Source organism: Balaenoptera borealis (assembly GCF_965194805.1).
Source record: "Balaenoptera borealis genome assembly, chromosome: X".
Taxonomy (NCBI): domain Eukaryota; kingdom Metazoa; phylum Chordata; class Mammalia; order Artiodactyla; family Balaenopteridae; genus Balaenoptera; species Balaenoptera borealis.
This window is the reverse complement of record NC_138881.1, coordinates 97,800,192-97,816,080: the sequence shown is the minus strand read 5'-3', so window position 1 is coordinate 97,816,080 and position 15,889 is coordinate 97,800,192. Positions and strand designations below refer to the sequence as shown.

The window sequence follows — 15,889 nt, the reverse complement described above, 5'->3', positions numbered from 1 at the left end:
CAGTGGGTCAGCAGGAAGGATTGAGACCTATCTCCTAAAGACCCATATGAACCCAAGTACCTTTCCAAAGGAACTTGTAGTCTTTTTACACATGTTTATATAAAAAATAATTTCATCAAATTGGATACCACAGATTTCTACCTTTAGAAAACAACAGAAATTATCAAAAACAGAAACTTTCCTTATAAACAACAGAAACTATCAAAAAGAGTTGTGTTGAATAAATACAATTGTGTTTTACTGATATTAGGATTAAATCTTGTGAAATACAAAACTAGCTTATTAGAATTTCAAAGCATGATTGAAAGCTGTAATTGTTATTCAATTTATTGGTAGAATAATTATGTTTAAATTGTAATACATTTCTTTATTGCAGAGTACTTTTTTCCAGTGAGTTCTGCTATAATGACAGTCTCAAATATCTGAAAAGTATCAGAAATAGAAAGATGCTTTCAATTTGAAAATACTATTTTACAATATTCTTAGTTCATTTATGCGTTTCATACTGTAATGTAAGCTCATGTCCTTCTTTCCAAACTTTATCAAAAACTTTCTCACCTTACAGATTAAATACCATCTCCTCCATCAGACTTTCACAAATCCCCTTAATCAGAATGAATTGCTGCATCCCCACAATATATAACTTATACCCTATTAGAACATGTATTGTAAACTGCCTGGCATTAAATTTCTTTCTTATCTTTTTTTCCCACCACCACATATAATATTTGAAGCAGGGCTGTTCTGGTACCTTGCATAGTGCCTAGAATAGACATTTAATTAATATTTGCTAAATCAATCCTCTAAATATTTGAATATGCAACATGTTCTCCTTCCCCCAAAATTTGCATTTATATAATTTGGCAAAAATGGTTTAAGCTCCCAGAACCAACATTTTTTACTAAATGACCACATAGCACTTTAAGAAGAATCACTTTATAGGGCAAGCTGAAACCATAGTATCAATGTTAACTTATGAATCTGGATATGAGCACCTCTCAAATTTCTGTCCAGTGACTGGCTCATCTATACAAGTTTAGAGGTGATGTATTTACCACCATAAAATGTACAGCTATAGTAAGTCCCATCTGTTGGTTCCAGAGTTTATGTCATACACTAATGTCATCTGACTTCTAGTTTTTACAATTCATTCACAAGTCTACTAAAACTGTTTTTATACTAAAACTTAAGATCAACAACTCTTATTATACGAGGACAAAAATGAGAATGATTATACAAGACAAATCATGAAACCAATCATCTCTTTTGGCATTTTATAAATTCAAAATTTCTAGCAGTGATTGAAAATAGCAAAAATAAATGTTTATTAAAACAGTTACAGGGGCTTCCCTGGTGGCGCAGTGGTTAAGAATCTGCCTGCCAATGCAGGGGACATGGGTTTGAGCCCTGGTCTGGGAAGATCCCACATGCTGCAGAGCAACTAAGCCCGTGCGCCACAACTACTGAGCCTGTGCTCTAGAGCCTGCAAGCCACAACTACTGAGCCCATGTGCCACAACTGCTGAAGCCCGCGCGCCTACAGCCCGTGCTCCACAACGAGAGAATCCACTGCAATGAGAAGCCCACTCACTGCAACAAAGAGTAGCCCCCGCTCACCATAACTAGAGAAAGCCCACGCGCAGCAACGAAGACCCCACACAGCCAAAAATAAATAAATAAAATAACTTAATAAAAAAAAACAGTTACAGAGGAAAAATCAATTAACAAATATTGAAGTTAAATTATGCTTCAGGCAGCATGGGGGAGTACTAAGAAACAATCCCCGCTCTTAACAGAATTTTAAATAATCCTTAATATTAAGAAATATATTAAATTTAGGACCTTTATATTGGTTAATTCTTGGTATTTATTTACCTGCTTCTTTAAAGGCTGCCTGTTTAAAGAGCTTTGTCCAGACCCGAATCCAAAAGGTTCTTGGTTTGGCTTTTTATCATTTCTTTCCTCAACGTTGTTTCTGAATCTTGAGTATCCTTTAAAAAAATAATTATTTTCTGTATTTTCAGTCAGTAAATTCAACATATCTTTCAGAAGTAATACCTGTGATCTCATTGTTTTCAAGCTATGCACTGGTATTTGCAAAACTTTTGATATTTCATTAATCTGATATCACCTGAGAGTCTCAGTGAACTCTAGAACAGTCTTTGCCATACTATTTCTGTTTGTATACCTTAATATAGTAGTCTTCTCTGTATACAGCACCTCAAATTTGGTTTCATATGCCACCAAAGTTGGACATATTATCTGAAATTCATTGAAAGAATACTCTAATAGAAAAAAGAGAGATGCAGAGAAACTGTCTGTTTTGTATTAATCATGTGAATATTTGCCTCAATCATCTGCTTTGATTTGGGTGTAAAGACAGCTTAAGGAATGATCAGAGAATATAGTTCTCCAAAGGCTCATGAAGATCAATTTTACGTTTAGTCAGAAACATGAGATTGGCCCCCTCACCATTCTTAGCAGCTTTGCCCCTATAATAACCACCATCCCTCCTTTTCTCAGAACCTGCTAAGCCACTGAAGGATTCAAACAAAGACTGTAAGGAACATGGGTAGGCAGCTGGAAGGGGCTCAGAGTACACACAATGTCAAGATGGTTCCAACCTGTTCACTAGACCATGGAGATCGTTAATTGTTGAAAAGACTTCTCTACTATGGCAATGCACAGCACGTTCACATTAAAATATGCACACTGCACTGACCAATGTGATTAGGGATACAAAGGGCTTTCTTCATGTTCTTCTGCACTCTCTTTGCCCTACAGCATTTATTTTTTCAAAATGTGGATGCCATGGTGCTCAGGCTATTAACCATACTCTTAACCCTTCTGTATTGCCTCCTTAAAGTGGAATTGGACCATCTAGACAGGCTTGGGAACAAGTACAAAACATTTCTCATTCTTATCCTGCTCTCTCTTAAGGAAGTAACTCATATAAATTAAAAAAAATTTTTTTCATTTGTCATGGCATAAATTTTTACCAATCCTGTATGCATACATTTCCAAGAAAGATAAAACTAGCAACACAATGCAACTTTAGAACACATTCCAAGTTTGTGAATTTGCTTCCCCAGTTACTCACAAATATTTCAGACTCTTTTTACCACGTGTGATTTTTTTGTATACTTTACCTCTCTGCTGGTGATGCTTATCAGCATCTGACTGCTGTATTGAAACTGAGGTACTTGTTTTATTGTTCTGTGTCTCATTCTTTCTTTCTTCAGTGTTTACACTGTCTATCTTTCTACACATTATAATGTCATCTGTATTAGAAAACACAGAAAAAAATAGAGACAATGGAAAAAGCTGAATTACAACAATGTGTCTCAAGAGAATAATCTATAGTCTTACCTCATCGTATTTCAGAATATTTAAAAAATCGGTAGCCCTGAAAAATAACACTATAATAATAATGAACTTGTAAAACCATAACAAAGATCAAACAGTGCAGACATTTTAGGGTTAGTTTCCTGGAACAATGAAGAGAAAAATTCCTGTTAAACAGATTTATAGTAACTTCATTTATGCAAAAATAAAATACTCTCAGAATATAGTAGCTTAAGGGGGAAATCATTTAAATGATTTTACTAAATGTTATTTTAGTTTCAGAGAAACGTAGAGAAGTAGTGTCATCCTTATATGTAAGATGACACTTTTGTAAGACTATATGTAAGAGCTAGATAATTAGTTGCATTTATTTTCTTGAAAAGTAAGAAAGAAAACAAGGGCAATGGACATTCACATGAGATACCAAAGAGGTGAGGAACCAAGATTAGTGTAATAGTAGGAAGCAATCACACTTTACTTTGCAGTCAGGCATGTTCTTATGCACTCATGTGGAGAGCACTTACATGGCACGATTTGAAGGATGAGAGACAGGTACAACCTGCTCTAAAGTATCTCTCCTAACCTCTGGGATGGAAAGGTCTAAAGGTTGGATGTTCTATCAGTGGATCAAAGCTTATTAGGTCAAGGTATCTTTAGAAATTAGCACAAGTTAGGCATTTGGAAGGACCCAGAGAAACTAGAAGAAAGAGGGGGAGCTGAGAAGGGTGCAAAGAGGTAACAGATACCAAAGATTAACCACTCCTTTATTATTTTGCTTAGTACCAGTCCTACCTCAGGTCTCCAAAAACCTGATTCTGATTTTCTTTGAAATAGCTGACACCTCCAAAGGTAAAAATCAGGGTAAAGCCCAATAATCAACTGAGTATCATTTCTTGACAATCCTATTTTAAGCCTTTGTTCTGTCTGCCTCTCAGCAGCCATTGGCTGTAATATTTCCTGCAGACATAGTCTTTAATTTTCTGTTCCTTGTATTCTTTTTTTTTTAATTTATTTATTTTTTATTTATTTGTTTTTGGCCAAGTTGGGTCTTCGTTGATGCGCATGGGCTTTCTCTAGTTGCAGCGAGCGGGGTCTACTCTTCATTGCGGTGCTCGGGCTTCTCATTGCGGTGGCTTCTCTTGTTGCAGAGCAAGGGCTTTAGGCACACGGGCTTCAGTAGTTGTGGCACGTGGGCTCAACAGTTGTGGCTCGAGGGCTCTAGAGCGCAGGCTCAGTAGTTGTGGCGCACGGGCTTAGTTGCTCCATGGCATGTGGGATCTTCCCAGAGCAGGGATCGAACCCATGTCCCCTGCATTGGCAGGCGGATTCTTAACCCCTGTGCCACCAGGGAAGTCCCTGTTCCTTGTATTCTTTATGCATTCCCTTTTCTTTTTAATTTTTCCTCTGTTGTTTCTCCTGTATTCTACATTTAAAATCTGTACAAATCTCTGTATAGACTTTTTTCTCATTACAGTACAGTCGACCCTTTAACAACATGAGGGTTAGGGGTGCTGACCCTCCCTGCAGTTGAAAATCTGCATATAACTTATAGCCGTCCCTCCCTATACATGGTTCTTCTGTATCCATGGTTCCTTCATATCTGCGGTTCCGCATCTGTGGATTCAATCAACCAGAGATGGTGTAGACTATAGTATTTACCATTAAAACAAATCCAGGTATAAGTTGTGAACAAAGAATGTTGCCTGCCATATCAGTAAACAAAGGATGTTGCTGCCAACAAGCCGTCAGCTACTGCAGCCCCCCTGTGCACCCTGAGGGGATCCAGGATAGAAAACAAACCCAGATACTGGCCCTAGATAGTTAAGGTGCATATCAAAGGAATGAGCCCAGACTCTTGGATCTTCCCATATATAGAAAAGCACTAAATTCATTAACTGCAGATGGCTGGTTTTCTTTAATTAACTTTATTATCTTTTGATTAATTTAATTATCTTAATTAGATAATTTAATTAATTATCTTCTGAGGTTCCAACTGCCCGGTTTTTCCATATATCCAGGCTCCTCCCTTACCTCTTTGTTACCGAGTCCAAGCTCGTTCTGCTTCCCACACAACAGGCCAATAAATCGGGAGACAAGGTGCTGAGGCAAGGAATAGCGACTTTATTCGGAAAGCCGGCAGACCAAGAAGATGGCGGACTAGTGTCCCCAAAAAACCATCTTATCTGGATCTGAATGCCAGTTTCTTTTACAGAACAGAGAGGGAGAGGAGGTGAGGAAGTAAAGTAAAAAAGCCATTTATCTTGCAAAATAGGAGGGGATGTGTTAATTTCTTCTTTTCTGCAGCCATTCACAGGTGGGCAGGGTCAGAATGTCTCTCTGTTGAACAAAGGGCTTTTAGTTTAACAGTCAGGCAGAGGGGCAGGGTTCCCTATGGCAGGCCATTATGTATGCTTACAGCTATAGACAGTGATTATAATAACAAAAGCAACGAAAAGCAAAGGTTAAAGTATAAGGAACAGATTCAACATGGAGTCAGAATTGGCTCTTCCCTGTTACATCTTCAGAGCAGTCCCTCAGAGCTATCTGAGAGGCTGTCTTCTGGGCTTAATTCCTCAGAAAGTCTGCCAAATTAAACATAATTCTCAACTTTTAGGTTGTGCGTTTTTTTTTCAGTCAACAAAGTAGATTCGCATAGTTCAAACCTGTGCTGTTCAAGGGTCAACTGTATAAGGGAGTGCACTATCAGAACATTTTACAGGACACCACAGGAAGATTTTTGAATCTCCAACCCTTCTCCCTCATCAGCCCTGAAACAATCAGTACCCAGCCTACAGAGACCCAATGAGATAGGTGATTTCCCATATAGGAAAGCAAAACTTCCAGAGAGGAGAAAATGAAGCACTGGTATCTTTCACAATGAAGTAAGTGCTTTCACATGAGGGAGTGCTCTGCCTTGTGGCACTCAAATACAATTTGCAGTGCCTTTAAACTTTTCCCGTCCTCAGAGTGACCAAAAATAACATCAAGTTCTGTCTTAGAATTGCATAAGGATTAAACAAAATAGAAAATTTCTCAAGGCTCATGCCGACCTACAGCTACAGTTGAGAAATATTTATCCAATGCTTTATGACAGGGATGGCTCAATGGGTAAACCATGTGGATTAATAATAACACTTTTAAGGGAGTTCACTGGTGGCCTATTGGTTAGGATTCCGGGCTTTCACTGCCTTGGCCCATGTTCATCCCTGGTTGGGGAACTGAGATCCCACAAGCTGCACAGTATGGCCAAAAAATTAAAGAAAAAAAATAACACCTTTAAATTGAATAATACTTTAAAGTTTACAGAGCATTTCCACATAAAAGCTCTTAGCACAGTACCTGGCATATATGAGACACTCAATAAATAAGATAATAAATTGAACAAACAATTATTAAGTGTCTGATATATACTGTGCCCCCACACTTAAAGGTCAGCAGAGATTAGCCTCACTTTTAAAGAAGAAAACAGGAATTTCCTGGTGGTCCAGTGGTTAGGACTCTGCACTCTCACTGCCGAGGGCTCGGGTTCAGTCCCTGGTAGGGGAACCAAAATCCCACAAACCATGTGGCGTGGCCAAAAAGAAGAAGAAAACAGACTCAGGAAGATTGCATGACTTACTTGAGGGCAGAAAATTATTCTGTTAACAAGCTAGAACAGATTCTAGTCCAAGACCCTTGCCACTACATTACACTTCCTCCTTTGAAAGCTCAGCTATTCCCCAGAATTAAAACAGCAGCACTGAGGCTAGTGACCATTCATTTGAATGTGGTATTCCTACTAAAATAGCATTTTCCTTTCAATTCTATTTGAAATTAATTGCACAAAGTCAAGTTTAGCATTCAATTAATGTAATAGCAACCTCTAATCCAGTATTCAAGCACCCATTTTGCCCTGTCCCCCTGATTCCTATGGCATGGCTTTAAATCCTGTCTGTGGCCTTATTTGCCCAAAAGGACTTCAGCCATTTGAGCTTTGAATCAAACCACCCTGCAACTCACATAATTCTTTTAAACTCATGAGTGAAGTATATAAAATGGCTCTGGAAATACCTAGAGTCCTCTTCCCCTAAATTCAAATCCTTCTCCATTAGTTTAGCTTACACATAACATTATAAAGACTTCAGTTTTAAGGTCATCCTGAGAGTGCTACATTAATCCCACAGGATTTTTTGAATCCTTTCCTTTTGAATATATTACTGTATGGAAGCATTTTCCCGTCTCAGTTTGACTCAATCCAAATGTCACATAACTCCCTAGTAATATGAATGAACAAACGTCAGAGAAAGAGTAGCGAATAGCAGTAGTATTACAGAAAGCAAAACATTGTACATTTCATACAAGATGGGATTTTTATAAAAATGTCATTCGCAAATAGGCTTTACAGAGATTGTCAAAGTTCAACAAATGTGTATAAGTTTCATATCTGCTACCTGGCCAACAGCATCAAGATATTTTGACTCATGGTAACTGTTTTAGAAGAGAGAAGGTAGAAATATGCTCCGGTATCCATCCAAATCTACAATAAGGAGACTCTCTGAGTCAATAATACATTATTTTCCCACTTATTTAGCCATACCTTAAGGCCATTCATTGACCTAGACTACAGAGGATTTTGTTATGGTGTTGACATTTAAATTTTCTTAAAAATGGTCACTGCTTTCACCTAATTTAGACTCATAAGTGATAGTACTGGCTTCTCTTTAAAATATAAGCAGCCCTGTAATATGGGTTCCGGTTTAATGACTACACCCACAGCTGCTATATAAAATTCATTTAACTAATAAGAAATTCAATTTTCTCTTTGTTATTTTTCCATTTTTGTTATACTTATCCCACAATTGAATTTCACATCAATTGTGCAAAAGGGTCACTTGTACAAGGGAAGATAAGCACACCAAAGTAGGGTACAGGAAAACAAGCTACACAATAGACAGCAGAAATTTGTCCTGACAGTCTGTAACACAGGTAAATGAAACTCTGTTTAAAAGATGAAAAGGGGACTTCCCTGATGGTGCAGTGGTTAAGAATCCGCCTGCCAATGCAGGGGACACGGGTTCGAGCCCTGGTCCGGGAAGATCCCACATGCTGTGGAGCAACTAAGCCCGTGAGCCACAACTACTGAGCCCACATGCCACAACAGCTGAAGCCCGTGCACCTAGAGCCCGAGCTCTGCAAAGAGAAGCCACCGCAATGAGAAGCCCGTGCACTGCAACAAAGAGTAGCCCCTGCTCGCCGCAAATAGAGAAAGCCCGCGCGCAGCAACAAAGACCCAATGCAGCCAAAAATAAATTAAATTAAATTAAAAAAAAAAAAAGAAATTGCTGTTTCCAGCTATTGAGTCAGAACATTGGCTCCATCTTTAAAAAAAAAAAAAAAAAAGATGAAAAGGATGTCACTGGTATATCCTAACCTTGAAAATAATCATCCACACACTAATTACTGTATTTTTGCCTTAGTCTCCTGTAGATAGAAGTGGTGAACAGGGAGGTGCAGTTCTCATTAAGTTCCTGCTGTTGCCAGTTCCAATTCTGGTATTATTTTTGCCTTTTATTTCTAAAAAAAACCCACTATAATACCTTTTGGGAATGTTTGTTAGGGACAAAAATGAAAATAAATTTGTAGAGCCTTTTCCTATTTTATTACAATGGAAGCAATATCCTTGCATTCAATGTAAATAATATAATATTTTATATAATATATAAGTGTATAAATAATATCAAATTACATATGTAATATACAAATAATATAAAATTGCTTTTCTAATGCATATGTGCAGTTATCCAAAGACAAAGATACATATATTGTTAAAAGTAATCTTTTCAGGGCTTCCCTGGTGGCTCAGTGGTTGAGAGTCTGCCTACTAGTGCGGGGGACACGGGTTCGAGCCCTGGTCTGGGAGGATCCCACATGCCGCGGAGCAACTGGGCCCGTGAGCCCCCGTGAGCCACAACTACTGAGCCTGCGCGTCTGGAGCCTGTGCTCCGCAACAAGAGAGGCCGCGACAGTGAGAGGCCCGCGCACCGCGATGAAGAGTGGCCCCCACTCGCCGCAACTGGAGAAAGCCCTCGCACAGAAACGAAGACCCAACACAGCCAAAAATAAATAATAAATTAATTAATTAATTTTAAAAAAAAAGTAATCTTTTCACTTTAATGAAAACTTTAATGGAAATTTATTGGAAAAGTATAGATTTCTCACCAACTTATAGAAACAACATGTATTTGCTCTTTATGATGTATTTTTCTTGGCTTCAAACTGGAAGAGCCTTAAATGACTAATCAAAAGTTTTGCCTGTTCCCACTGAAAAGATCAAAACCTGGACTCATTTGTTTGAAATGGTATAAATATGGTTATGGAGAACCAATGTTTAAGAGCATGAACCAGTGACCTCTTAAGATTTTTTTACAACCCTAAAATTATGAAATTTTACTATCATATGCAGCCTCCAACTAACTTACCATATTCAATTCGACATCTTTCCTCGGCCTTCCAACCATGATTTGAGCCTATCTTTTCCAAATTACATTCTCCAGTATCCTCCTAGCTCTAATCATCTACTGTAATGACAGTGCCTCCTAAATCTGTTGAATCTGCTATTGTCCAAGTTAAACCAAACAAACACCTCCCTCAGTCTCCCAAAGCTTGACATTATCTACTGTTTAAACCCCATCCCACAACCAAATGATTTTCAACCTCTCTCAAGTCGGCTACATCTCTAAAGTTTGATATCCAAATCCAGAGAGAGAGAGTAGGTAACTACTCCAGCTACCCAAAAGTGAGGCTAGGCTGTAGGTCCACTTTCTGAAGGACATATAGCAAACATTTACTCAACTTTTTCCACATGTTTGTGCACATTACCTGTAGTATCTCATTTAATCCTCAACAACTCTATGATGCAGATACTACTCAACTGAGGAAACTCAGGCTCCAAGAGATAAAGAAACTTGCACAAGGTCAAACAACCACTAAATCTGGGGGACCAGGCTGCTCTGCAAATGTGACCCCTAATTCTCTGAATTTTGAGAGAAACTCATTGCTTTGGCTATTTATCAGCTTATATTTTTACCTCTATAAGCATCTGTTAAACACCAATCAATGAAATCAACACAAAGGAAAGTGCAGAAACCATTTGGGTTTACCTAAGTGCTATAAATTGCCCTCAGTTCTGGGACTTTCCCCCCACTCAGAGTCCCTGTGACAGGGCCGGGCCTAGAATAAGGCAAGTGAAGCACTTACCTCAGGCATAAAATTTAAGGAGGCTCCAAAAAACTCAGTATGCAAGGTAAAAGTAATATTTAACACAATATTTTCAAAAATGAAAATCAATGCAAGAACAATCCCTGATGAACAAAATAACAACAAAAAAAGACCAGATCAGACCCTGTACTTGAACAACTTTGCCTTACTTGCCTCACTCCAATTCCTTTATTTACAAAAGAAAAAAACTGTTTACCAAAATAGGTGACCTGCCAGAGGGTTGTACCTTGGTTTTTAAAAATATTTTACTAAAATATTATTTATCTTGGGGGGTAGGGTAAATTGGGAGATTGGGATTGACATATACACACTACTATATATGAGTTAGATAACTAATAAGAACCTACTGTATAGCACAGGGAACTCTACTCAGTATACTGTAATGACCTATATGGGAATAGAATCTAAAAAAGAGTGAATATATGTATATGTATAACTGATTCACTTTGCTGTTCAACAGAAACTAACACAACATTGTAAATCAACTATACTCCAATAAACATTAATTTTAAAAATATTATTTATCTTGATCACTGAAATTTTGGTGCCTCTTTAAATTCTGCACCCTTGGCAAGTGCCTCACTTGCCTGACCATAGTCCCAGCCCTCCCCAGTGACCAAATACTATTTTTAAAAAGTCATTTTAATGCCACAAAATGTTTAGGAACTCATGTTGGAGCTGGGGGTGGGGAGCAAGCAGTAGTGTGGAATCCACAAGGTCTATGTCTTAGAAGAGTAAAGCCTGTTGATACCGATCATGAAATAGATTGTTAGAAACATGTGAAAGCAGAAAAAAAGAAAAACAAGAAAATTTCTTAGGTACTATTCATGGCCATTCCCCCTCAGAAGCAAAGGGGGAGGGTAGGAAACTTCCTCAACCTCATAAAAGGCATCTATGAAAAACCCACAGCTAAAATGATGATTAATGGTAAAAGACTGAAAGCTTTGCCTCTGAGATCAGAAACAAGTTTCCCCTAAGATCAGAAACAAGTTAAGGACATTTGCTCTCACCACATCTATTTAACATTTCATTGGAAATTGTAGCCAGGACAATTAGTCAAGAAAAAGAAATAAAAGGCAACCAGATCTGAAATAAAGAAGTAAAACTATCCCTATTCTCAGATGCCATGATCACGTATAGAGAAAATCCTAAGGATACACACATACACACACACATATTAGAGCTAATAAACAAGTTCAGCAAGGTTGCAGAATACAAGATCCATACACAAAAATAAATTCTATTTCTATACCCTAGCAATGAACTACCCAAAAATGGTTAAGAAAGCAATCCCACCAAGAAGATCATTTAATAGGAGAAAGAATAGTCTTTTTAACAAATGAGCTGGATATTCACATGCAAAAGAATTTAAAATAAGTTCGATCCTACCTCATTCTATCTGCAAAAATTTAACTCAAAATGAATCAAAGATGTGAATATAAAAGTGCAAACTAGAAAACTCTTAGATGGAAACACAGGAGTAAATCTTCATCATTTCTTAGATATGATACCAAAGCATGAAAAACAGAAGAAAAAAATAAATTGTACTTCATCAAAATTAAAAACTTTTGTGCTTCAAAGGACACTCAAGAAAGTGAAAAAACAACCACAAAATAGGAGAAAATACTTGTAAATCATGTATCTGAGAAGGTTCTAGTATCCACAACATATAAAGAACTCAACAATAAAAAGGCAATCCACTTTCATTTCAAAAGTCCACCCTCCCTGCTTTGCTCTCTCACCCTCCTTATTTCTATGGTTCATTCTGCCTGCTCCCTACCACTTCTGAGGTTTTCCTGGCTGCAATGCTCTGCTCATTTCTGAGGTCTGCCCTCCCCGTTTCCTCTTCCACTCTCTTTCCTAAAGTCCACTCTCCCTGCTCCTTGCTCTCCCCACTTTTTTTTCTCCCCACTTCTAATGATTGCCCTTACTGCTGCTCCCTGTCTCATATTTTAGGTCTGAACCCCTGTCCTTGCTCCTCATTTCTGAAGTCTGTCCTTCATCTCTTTCCTCATTTATAAGATCAGCCCTCCCTGCTCCGTGCCCTTCCATTTCTAAGTTCCGCTGTCCCTGCTCTGCTCTCCCACCCTCATCTCTAAGGTGAAACCTCTTCCTACTGCTCTTCCCATTTTCAAGTTCGGCCCTCCCTTGCTCCTCCCCTCCATATCAAGTCGGCCCTCACTGCCCTGCTCCTCCCCCTCTCATTTCTAAAGTCACTGATGCTGTGCTGCTCCTCCCCCCCGCCCCCCCCATCCCGCCCCCCCCATGGCTAAGGTTTTCTCCTCCTCTGCTCGGTGCTGCCCCACCCCCCCACCCCCGCACCCCACCCCACCCCACCCCCGCCCCCACTTCCACACCCTGCCATGGCTAAGGTTTTCTCCTCCTCTGCTCGGTGCTGCCCCACCCCCCCACCCCCCCCACCCCCCCACCCCCCCCACCCCCCCCACCCCCGCACCCCACCCCACCCCCCCACCCCCGCACCCCACCCCACCCCCGCCCCCACTTCCACACCCTGCCATGGCTAAGGTTTTCTCCTCCTCTGCTCGGTGCTGCCCCACCCCCGCACCCCACCCCACCCCCCCCCACCCCACCCCACCCCCCCCACCCCCGCACCCCACCCCACCCCACCCCACCCCCGCCCCCACTTCCGCACCCTGCCATGGCTAAGGTTTTCTCCTCCTCTGCTGGGTGCTGCCCTACCCCCACCCACCGCCAACCCTGCCTCATTTAAGCAGTCCGTCCTCTCTCCCTCCCTCCCGCTGCCCATTTTTAAGTGGATGAGAGCGAGTAGAGGTCTGAGGTGAGACACTAGAGGGCACCAGCAGAAGGGAAAGGCGGTCTATGCTGAATCGGCACCAGTCAACAAGCAGGCAACCAAATAAACCATGCCTTTGCCCAGTCTGGCTGCTCAACTGCCACTCCTCACAAATTAGCCTTAGCCTTGCTCCTCCAACCCCTGGAATCCAGTCCTTTGTGACACCCAGCGAAGAGCGAGGGACTGTGAAAGGGCGGGTAACTTGCTATCATTCCGTAAGAGGGTAAAATATACGGACACAGCCGGCTTTTTATTTCCCACACCTGACCCCTTCCCGCAATCTCTACTCCGCGATTTCTGTCAGCTTTGGCCAGTTTCCCACCTAAGAGGTCAGGGCTGACCTGACGCGGAAAATGGGAACAGAGAGGAGAGGCAGAGGCCAGCAGGCTGGGCCGGTGCTTTATCTACATGGGGGCGGGTGCTGGCACAGAGGGGAAGCCTCCTCACCCAGGGGGTGTGCCTCACAGCGCCGCTTCCAGCCTGCCCTTCTCCAGTCAGCCCCGACTAGTGGGGGCTGGGATCTGGGATCTACATACCTAGGGACATGTCTAGAAAGTCCATCCCTCCTCTATTTTTGGTGTCTGTAAGCACCTTTCCACGAAATATTAGTTCGGAAACCGAAGCCATCTCCTCAGCGAGACGGCACCACACTGTGATCTACTGTGGCGCCCCCTCACAGTTTCCTAAGGCAGGCGAAACTCGTCAGCCAATCACAGTCCTTTGCTTCGCTGTTGCTAAGGCCCAGGGGGTAGAGCTTGGAATCTACCCTCCCAGGTGTCCAATCAGGAACCTGGCTCACCAGAAAAAAAAAAAGACCTGCCCATTTCTTTCCCGCGCTTTCTAAAAACTGTCTCTCCTCCTGTGCATCGACCGCTCAGTCAGACACTTTTTTTTTTTTTCTGTGATGGCTTGAGCCTTGCTTTTCATAGCTCTTAGAAGAACCCCATTTCTCCTCTTTGAGGTTGGCATTCCTCGCGAATAAAACCTTAAGTTTTTGACGTGATGGACTGGTTCCCTGTTTCTCTCAAATCTGAAGAGCTACCACAAATCTAGCAGTTTAGACTCATCCACAGGCATACAGTGCCACATACTTTTTCATGACTTCCTTAAAGGTGCATCCATGACATTCTTTAAGAAAAATGTAATTGTTGCTCTTATTGCCTAATACTGCTCAGTATACACTACTTTTAAATGTTAGAGGAACCCTGTGTCACTGGTTCTTCAGGGGAAATAAAAATCAAATTAATAATTTTCGAGAGCTGAAAACTTGTTCAAGTTGTTACAGAAACCACAACATAAATGTCAGAAGAGATTTAAAAATGTAAATTATTTAATTATTTGTTGTATTTAAGTCATTGCTTAGCACCAGGGTCCTAAAGATTAATAGGTCAGCCTTTTTCTCAAGGCATATACAGTTGCCTGAAAACAATAAATACATGCAAAATATTAATTTAGGTGCTATAATTCAGTCCATACAACAAATACTGAACTCCTTACTGTGTTAGGCTCTGGGGATACTGGTAGCTACAAAATATATATATGAGACAAAGGAGAAAATCCGCCTTGTGTATCAGGAAAAAATCATTTAAGACTTGAAAAATTAGGGAATAATTTTAGCGGTGGGAAGGGTATTTCCTGGCAGAGGAAGCATCACTACCAGCACACTTTGGAAAGTGCAAGCCATTCCGTGTGGTGGGGTACTGAAAGGTGAATCTGAAGAGATCAGCAGAGATTAGATTATGGAGGACTTTTATATTATGTGAAAGGTTTGGAACAATTTTTTCCTATCAGATTTATTGAGTTATAGAGTGATAAGGGAAGAGGATCAAAGACAGAACCCCAAGGAAATTACAAAGGAAATTGAACAGAAAATATCAGAGTTATGGGAAAAACCAGGAAAGTGGTATCCAGGAAATAAAGGGAGAATTCCAAGAGGAACTTAACAGTCCACTGGGTCAAGTGTTGCTGGAAGGTCAAATTAGCTAAGAACTGAATTCATTCAATTTAGCAATTAAGAGTTTTTTGGGGGGGCTTCCCTGGTGGCACCGTGGTTGAGAATCTGCCTGCCAATGCAGGGGACACGGGTTTGAGCCCTGGTCTGGGAAGATCCCACATGCCGCGGAGCAACTAAGCCCGTGCGCCACAACTACTGAGCCTGCGCGTCTGGAGCCTGTGCTCCGCAACAGGAGAGGCCGCGACAGTGAGAGGCCCGCGCACCACGATGAAGAGTGGCCCCCGCTTGCCGCAACTAGAGAAAGCCCTCACACAGAAACGAAGACCCAACACAGCCATAAATAAATAAATAAATAAATTTTAAAAGAGTTTTATTTTTTAACCTTCAGCAGAGTTCTAACAGACTATAAGTTGAGGATTGATCAATTAATTAATTAATTTTTATTTAGCAAATATAGCATTTACTATCTGCCAGGCACTGTTCTAAGAGCTTTATTAGTCACTCATTTAATCTTCATGA

The 15,889-nt window shown here is 40.5% G+C and overlaps 1 protein-coding gene and 1 long non-coding RNA gene across 2 annotated transcripts in view; one reads left to right on the top strand and one right to left on the bottom strand.

The window, feature by feature from the left end:
• Window positions 1–15,889, bottom strand: part of LUZP4 (leucine zipper protein 4) — a 389,928-nt gene that overhangs the window by 3,376 nt on the left and 370,663 nt on the right. The window contains exon 2 of the mRNA XM_082377516.1: window positions 1,875–4,700. Coding sequence (XP_082233642.1) covers window positions 1,875–2,069 — 195 coding nt within the window. The 5' untranslated portion in view covers window positions 2,070–4,700. The remainder of the gene's footprint in view (window positions 1–1,874; window positions 4,701–15,889) is intronic.
• Window positions 3,677–15,889, top strand: part of LOC309620815 — a 333,501-nt gene continuing 321,288 nt past the window's right edge. Inside the window, exon 1 of the long non-coding RNA XR_014239662.1 lies at window positions 3,677–3,686. This is a non-coding gene — a long non-coding RNA (uncharacterized lncRNA). The remainder of the gene's footprint in view (window positions 3,687–15,889) is intronic.